The sequence below is a fragment of the Rosa rugosa genome, chromosome 3, assembly GCF_958449725.1.
Source record: "Rosa rugosa chromosome 3, drRosRugo1.1, whole genome shotgun sequence".
Lineage (NCBI taxonomy): Eukaryota > Viridiplantae > Streptophyta > Magnoliopsida > Rosales > Rosaceae > Rosa > Rosa rugosa.
Window position 1 is genome coordinate 12,903,375 of NC_084822.1, and position 8,121 is coordinate 12,911,495.

Below are 8,121 nucleotides of genomic sequence, written 5' to 3' on the forward strand. Positions count from 1 at the left end.
CAAACTACAAAACCCAGAACCAAATTACACTCGCTCAAAAAGAAAGAAGCCAATTACACAAAATCATCGACCAACTCCCAGCGATACTATCAACGTACAATGGCATCTACATCTTCGCCTGCTGTTCCCAAAACACAACCAAAGCTTCCATTGAAACAAATCCCCGGTGACTATGGCACACCCTTCTTTGGTGCCATCAAGGATCGCTACGATTTTTTCTACAACCAAGGTCGCGACCAGTTCTTTAAAGCCCGGATCCAAAAGTACAACTCCACTGTGTTCCGTACAAACATGCCTCCTGGTCCCTTCATTGCTTCAAACCCGAAGGTCGTGACTGTCCTGGATGCCATAAGCTTTCCGATTCTCTTCGACAACTCCAAAGTCGAAAAACGTGACATCTTCGATGGCACTTACATGCCATCTACAGACTTCACCGGTGGCTATCGCATTTGCTCATTTCTTGACCCATCCGAAGCTAAACACACTTCTCTCAAAAACTTCTTCTTGTCTCTACTCTCAGCTAACCACAAGAATGTTATACCACTTTTCCATACCCACTTCACCGACCTATTTGTCAAAGCCGAGGCTCAGTTGTTAAAAGATGGAAAATCAGACTTTAACACACTGAATGACAAAACTTCCTTCGACTTCATCTTTGAGCTGTTTTTTGGGAAAAACCCATCGGACACAACTCTGGGGTCCAAAGGATCAACCTTGGTTACCCTTTGGCTCTTACCCCAACTTTCTCCTCAGCTCACACTAGGGTTGCCCAAGTTGTTCAATGTTTTCGAAGATTTCTTGCTTCACACGTTTCCCTTCCCTGCCCTTTTTGTTAAACCGGCTTATAACAAGGTATACAAGGCCTTTTACCAGTCTGCAGCTAAGGCCTTGGACGAGGCCGAGAGTAATTTCGGGATTTCAAGAGACGAAGCATGCCACAACCTCGTGTTCTTGGTGTGCTTCAATGCTTATGGTGGCATGAAGCTTTTGTTCCCTTCCTTGTTGAAATGGGTTGGATTAGCAGGAGAGGATTTACACGGCAAGCTCCGTGATGAAATCAGGGCAGTTGTTAAAGAAGCTGGAGGTAAGATTACTCTTGCAGCTTTGGATAAGATGACACTAACCAAGTCAGTTGTTTATGAGGCCTTGAGGATTGATCCTTCCGTCCCGTTCCAATACGGAAAGGCTAAGGAGGATCTAATAATCGAGAGCCATGACGCAGCATTTGAGATAAAAAAGGGAGAAATAATCTTCGGGTACCAGACCATTGCAACTAGGGATGGAAAGATTTTCAAGAACCCTGAGGAGTTTGTAGGTGACAGGTTTGTAGGGGAGGGCGAGAAGCTGCTGAAGTACGTGTGGTGGTCCAACGGCCCCGAGACGGTGAGTCCAGCTGCCGGGAACAAGCAGTGCGCCGGGAAGGATCTCGTGGTGCTCATGAACCGGATAATGTTAGTCGAGTTTTTCCTTCGTTATGACACTTTTACGCTCGACGTCGGAACGTTTTTGTTAGGACCGAAAGTGACGTTCAAGACTTTGACGCCAGCTTCATCCTGAACTTGGACCTAGTCAACGACCAATCCTATTTTTCTTTTTCTTCTCAACATATGTATATTTACCTTCGAATCATGTCCTCTTTCTTGGTCAATGTTCTTTCTGCCATTTATTCATTGTATTGTTTTTTGTATAAATTTTGTATTGTTTTTATTGAAGAATTCATTGTAATGTGAAGAATAATTTGCCAGTAATAAAGTTTACTAATGAATTTACTTAAGATTGCATGTATAGTTCAGTGTGTGTGTGTCATATATATATATATATATATATATATATATATATATATATATATATATATTTCTATTTGAATAGAATAAAAACAAAAGATAAATAAGGGGATAATATAAACTAAAGCATAAATGAAAGGAACAAAGGGTTTAGAGTCTTTGCGTACCTTTCATGAGATTTATGTGCACTATGTAATAGTAAGAAGTATAAAAAAAAGAAGTTCTTTGTAGTTTGTATATGTGTTCGAACCACAATTTGTCATATTTCTCTTTATCGAGAAATCGAAGAAGCTATCCAAGGATTTTGCCGACCCTAGCTACTCTATCATATCGTATCGAATTAGCTAAGTAATTCTACCACACCCGTGTGATTTTTGATTTCTCTATATTCAAAAGCTACTGGAAAGGGAAGTTTTACACGTTTTGGCGTTGAATCTTTCATGTTGATTAAATAATTTATGGAACTGATCGATAACGTAATCACCTTCAAACATGATTGCACATTACTAGGTCACTTTATTAGCTCATTGTCCACAAAATTCTAACATCAGCTTAACTATAAATGACACTAATAGTTCTAAGCAAGATTGAGAACTTATTTAAGGGATTCAAACATTACCCATATGGCCATATATATTATGAAAGAATGGGCTTGATAGGCTGATAGTTTGTCAAAGCTTTAATCAAAACACAAGAAAAGACAGAATTTTATTTCCGAAATAATTAACAAAAAAAAAAGAAAGAGAAACTAACAAAAACTTGGAAGAAGTTTCCATTTCAAAACATATGTATCATCACCAACCGACTGAAGGTACCTAGTTGACAAATTATTCCATCAGCACGTAGTGTAAATCATGAAACAGGTTGATTCTGAATTCATGCTCATCTTCCTCTGGGTTCGACATGTATAGTTAGTTTATATGTGGCAGGTCGGAGAGTGAGGGGCACCCTGTGCGGTTGCATGCACCGCTTGTTTTACGAAGATGCCGACTTATTTCCAGTGGCTTCTTGCGCTCCTTGCTTCGTGTCAATGGCGTAGTTCAGGCTTCTATGGCTTCTTTTGCATGCTAATTTGGTACGTGTTCAATCATACCGACAAAAATAAAAATATCAAACATAAACTTAAACAAAACACACAAAAAAGAAAAGAAAAGAAGAAAAAGAAACCAGTACAGTTTCCATAATAAATAGACAGTGCATATCCATCCCATACTCTTAACCAATTAAATATCCCAGTTTGTCAATTCCTACTAATAATTCCCGTATATACCTCAAACTATGTCTTCACAAAAAGAAGATCGAAAACCAGAATCAGAGCTTCCCTTGAGAGAAATCCCCGGGGACGATGGCGTACCCTTCCTTGGGCCCATCAAAGATCGCCTAGACTATTTCTACAACCAAGGCAGAGACAACTTCTTCATCTCCCGAATCCTAAAGCACCAATCCACAGTCTTTAGGACAAACATGCCTCCTGGTCCCCTCATTGCTTCAAACCCCAACGTCGTCGTTCTCCTCGATGCCAAAAGCTTCCCCGTTCTCTTGGACACTTCCAAAGTCGAAAAACGAGACGTATTCACGGGAACTTACATGTCCTCGACCGCCTTCACCGGTGGCTACCGCATTTGCTCTTATCTCGACCCCTCCGAGCCGGACCATGCAGCTCTCAAGTACTGGTTCTTGTCCCAGCTCTCCACTCGCAAAGACAGAGTTATACCACTCTTTCGAAACCACTTGTCCGACCACTTCCTCAAACTCGAGGGCCAATTGTTCAAAAATGGTGAAGCAGACTTCAACAAACTAAACGACCAAATGTCCTTCAATTTCATCTTTGAGCTCTTTTGCGACAGACCACCATCGGACACAACTTTGAGGACCAAGGGTCCAATCTTTGTGTCCCTCTGGCTCTTGCCCCAGCTTTCTCCTCAGATAACACTAGGGTTGCCCAAGTTTCTAAACTTTGTCGAAGATTTCTTGCTGCACACTGTTCCATTTCCTGCTCTTCTTGTCAAACCATTCTACAACAAGCTTTACAATGTCTTTTGGGACTCCGCAACTTCGGCTTTGGACGAGGCCGAGAGGCTTGAGATTCCGAGAGACGAGGCTTGCCACAACCTGGTGTTCTTGGTATGCTTCAATGCTTATGGGGGCATGAAGCTTTTGTTCCCTGCTTTGTTGAAGTGGGTTGGAATAGCAGGACAGTACTTACACCGCCAACTCCGTAATGAAATCAGAACCGCTGTTAAAGAGGCCGGAGGAAAGGTAACCCTATCAGCATTGGAGAAGATGACCTTGACAAAATCGGTGGTTTATGAAGCCCTGAGGATTGAGCCGCCGGTGCCATTCCAGTACGGTAAGGCCAAGAGGGACATGATAGTCCACAGCCATGATGCTGCGTTTGAGATCAAGGAAGGGGAGATGTTGTTTGGTTACCAAACTATAGCAGAAAGGGATCCGAAGATTTTCGAGAATCCTAATGAGTTTGTGGGAGATAGGTTTGTTGGGGAGGGAGAGAAGCTGTTGGAGTACGTGTGGTGGTCCAACGGCCAGGAGACGAAGAGTCCGACGGTGGAGGATAAACAGTGTGCAGGGAAAGATCTGGTTGTGCTCATGAATAGGATTCTGTTGGTAGAGTTCTTCCTTCGTTATGATACTTTCATTGTTGACGTGGGGATATCTTTGTTGGGACCAAAAGTGACGTTCAAAACGTTGATAGAAAATGCAGCATATATTGATTAGTCCTGCGGAAACCGCGCGCTTATGGATCATATCTTCTCAGGGTGCGAATGATTCGTTCACTAGTGCTAAAACTACGAGCCTAGCTCCACTACTCTCCACTTTCGATCTTCTCAACATATCTACATGCATGCCTGTCTATATATGTATATGATATAAATATGTACGTGTGTGTTATCCATTCAACTCCTTCTACTCCTTTTTTTTTTTGTGTGGTTGTTTGTTTAATGTAAAATAAAACTATATAATAAATTGAGATTAATGAAGTGTAAAGCGTATGCTACTTTATTTATTTATTTATTTATTTTGGGACGAAGTATGGTACTTTATTCAACCAAGTGTGTATGGTACCATTTTAACATTTTTAGGTTTACATGAGTCAAAGAATAAAAGGGGCCCACAACCATATATACTAGCAACCAACACACAGCGTGTGCTGCAACATACAGAGACACCCTATGTGTATAATACTTACTAGCCTTCCTGCAAACTTGTTTCTTTTACTATTTTCTGTTTAAACATGCACTTTCGGATCCACGAATGTTCTAAATAACATCTCTTAATTAAGTTAAACCATCAAGACTTTGTAATTAATTGCTTATGTTTTTTTTTAATGTCAAAGTAAACACATGACAACTCTATAAACTTGAATACTTTTTCTTATAGTGTGGAAATCTTGAATGATCACCATGAACGAACATGGAAACCTTGCAACATAAGCTAAAAAGAATCTATTACTAAACTGATATCATTAATCTCTGTAACATGGAAGAAATGCATCAACCTCTATACTCTTGCCAATGGATGACATTTAATGACTCTCACTTCTAGCATGGTTTTCAATTGACATCAACTTTGGTAAACATTTGACCTCCCATGCATATATGTAGATCAGTATCAGTTAGTTTTCAACCCAGCCTTTCATCAACTTCTTTTGCCTTCCCTTCTTCCTTTCATTTTGCTTTTCTTTTGTGTCTTAAGGATTTGGCGTATTAATTGATCACTTCTTCTAGCTAGGTTGATTTTCCAAATTTTAGCTTCCTCTTCTTTGATCAAGTTTTGACCTTAGCTTCCACTGGATATTTATATTCACCATTAGATGCTTCACTTTAGCTGGCTTTCTCGCCGAAAAATGAATCTCAATCATTAGATATCAACAGATTCTGAGTTTGACAAATGTGGTTGGGAAAGTTGTAATACCCCGAAAATTCAAATTAAATTCCGATGACCTTTTGGAAATGATTTCGTGGTCATGGGCACAAGTACGAAGCTTGGAGGAGTTGTGGAATTAGTTCGAACGATTTTATTTTCAAAAACGAACATTATTTAGGGACTCGCGAAAGTTGAATTTTTATACGTTCAAAATTTGGGAAACCTTCATTCATGAAAGTTGTAGAGCTCGGCGATATGATCTCGTGCATATGTGGAACGCAATATTCGGAGTTCGTATGAATTAATTATAATTTTTCGAAAAAGTTTCCAGTTTTGTATAAAGCTTCCATTTTCGGAAATTCCAAAAATATTTTCTTTTTTTTTTCCCATTTTGGAAACTCAGTTCTCTTTTTCTCTCTCTCGAGCCGCGTCGGTCTCTTCCCTTCGCTGGCGTCTATCTTCCTCTTCCGGCCATCTCTGGACGAGAAACCACGTCCAGCAGCTTCGCCTCACTCCTCTGAAGCCATCTGTGGCAGCCTTGCATGGCGGCGCGGCCTGTACAGGCGGCGGGGAGCTCGACCCGGTTTGATGTCGATTTTGAGTCAACGCCGATATCTCGAGTTTCCGCCCACCAATCTTCAAGATTCTTGGCTTGTTGAACTCGCCTCAACCTTCTGATCATCCTCCGAGAAGGATCGCACTTGGGGTGAACGTTTTCACGTTCGTCGGAGCTCGCCTCGATTTAGATCGAAAATCACCTTTTGATCCGTATATCTCGAGTTACAGACCACCTCTTTCGGTGATTCTTGAAGCAGTGAGTTCGCCTTGAGTTGCTGAACGAATCTCCAGAAGGAACCGAAGCGATTTGTTGAAGTTTTTACGTTGATCGGAGCTTCGTCGGTTTCTGGAAAATTTCCGGCCAAACCCAACTGTTCTAGGTAATTTCCGACCACTTCCTTTCGTTTTCAGACTTCATGCTAGTTATGAAAATGGTTAAGCTTGTTGAGATGAAGAAGGGCAGCCCGGCCCCGACACCATTGGCGGTGGTCGGCGGCGGCTCTACCACTAACTCCGGCGGCCATTTCCGGCCACCTCCGGGGATCAAAAATATGGTTTCTATACATTTTTAGATCCTATATTTCAATACGATCATTTCGATATATTATACGCAATTTTTGGATATCGTATGATTAAGTTATGAATTTTTATGTTTCGATCGATTTCGATCGTTCGATTCATGATCTGTGAAGATCGGACCGTCTGATGGACTCTTAGTTTTGATATGATGATCGTATGACTGTCCCAGTGGCTTTGTGTGGTCATGGGCGAAGATCCGACCGTTGGATCTTCGTATAATTGCTAAACAGTGAATAGGGAGGCGATTCGTGAGAATCCGTCCGTTGGATTTTCGTATAAGTTTGTGAAGATGTTAGTAAGGACGATTCAGGAAGATCCGACCGTTGGATCTTCGTAATGATTTTTGGAGGATGATCCTAAAGGCGATCTGTGAGGATCCGACCGTTGGATCATCATTTAATTTCGATCCGACCGTTGGATTGTCGTTTGAGTATGTTTTTGAGTTATTGGCTAAGTGAAGGTCATGTTTGATTAGGTGATTGACGGTCTCCCTTGGGTGAGCGGATTCGGTGTGTATTGTGTTGATTTGAAGACGCAGCGGGAATATCGAGGTGAGTAAATCGCACATGGTTAATTCACGAACCGAAATTCGGTGATTTTATTTAATTGGGAAATTGTGGAAATTGTTTTATGAAAATAAATATTTGTTTTAAATTATATGGACTTGATCGACTACGGTCCATAGGTAAGTAAAATGTATTTAAAGTATAAAAAATGAATTTATCGATCTTTAAATGCATTTGAACTATAGTTGGTATTAGTGGTCATTCCTGTGAGAGTGATTACGTATATATATATTTACGTGAAATATATATTGGATGGTGTGGAATTGATGTGATTTATTTACAATTCCGAGCTTTATTCTTTCAAGAATATAAATCATTGTATATTATTGAGTTGATGTTGATGAAGAGTAATTGAGTAAAGTGATGATTGAGTTGTGTGGAATAATTGATTTATAGAGTCGAGTAAAATTATCACATTGATGATTAAAGCAGTCATTCGTAAGGTGAACCTTGGCCCAGGTGACACACTACGATACAGTTAGAGCTCTAGTCTGTCTGCCATCATACTGCTTGGGGGATAAACGAGTTATCATATGCCCTTGGGTATGACATACTGAATGGGGTGATTAATATAATTAATCATAAGCCTGTAAGTATGATATACTGAATGGGGTGATTAATATAATTAATCATAAGCATGTAAGTATAATATACTGCATGGGATGATTTATATAAATAAATCATAAGCCTGTGAGTATATATTGAGTAAGAAGTTGTTTGTTTTTGAGTAGTCATGATGAGACGTGAGT

At 40.3% G+C, this 8,121-nt stretch overlaps 2 protein-coding genes across 2 annotated transcripts; both read left to right on the plus strand.

The window, feature by feature from the left end:
- The first annotated feature begins 19 nt into the window (after positions 1-19).
- Positions 20-1,716, plus strand: LOC133740193 (allene oxide synthase 3-like). Its single transcript, XM_062168114.1, has one exon. The coding sequence runs from the start codon at positions 100-102 to the stop codon at positions 1,555-1,557; it is 1,458 nt and encodes a 485-aa protein (XP_062024098.1). The 5' UTR covers positions 20-99; the 3' UTR covers positions 1,558-1,716.
- A 1,346-nt stretch (positions 1,717-3,062) lies between these two features.
- LOC133737253 (allene oxide synthase-like) lies at positions 3,063-4,520 on the plus strand. The gene has a single exon (XM_062164852.1). It carries the CDS (start codon positions 3,063-3,065, stop codon positions 4,518-4,520), a length of 1,458 nt encoding a protein of 485 aa, XP_062020836.1.
- The last annotated feature ends 3,601 nt before the right edge of the window (positions 4,521-8,121 follow it).

What these genes read in the sequence shown, in the direction of transcription:
- LOC133737253 (XM_062164852.1), top strand. Translation starts at nt 3,063, where the DNA reads ATGTCTTCACAAAAAGAAGATCGAAAACCAGAATCAGAGCTTCCCTTG.
- LOC133740193 (XM_062168114.1), top strand. Translation starts at nt 100, where the DNA reads ATGGCATCTACATCTTCGCCTGCTGTTCCCAAAACACAACCAAAGCTT.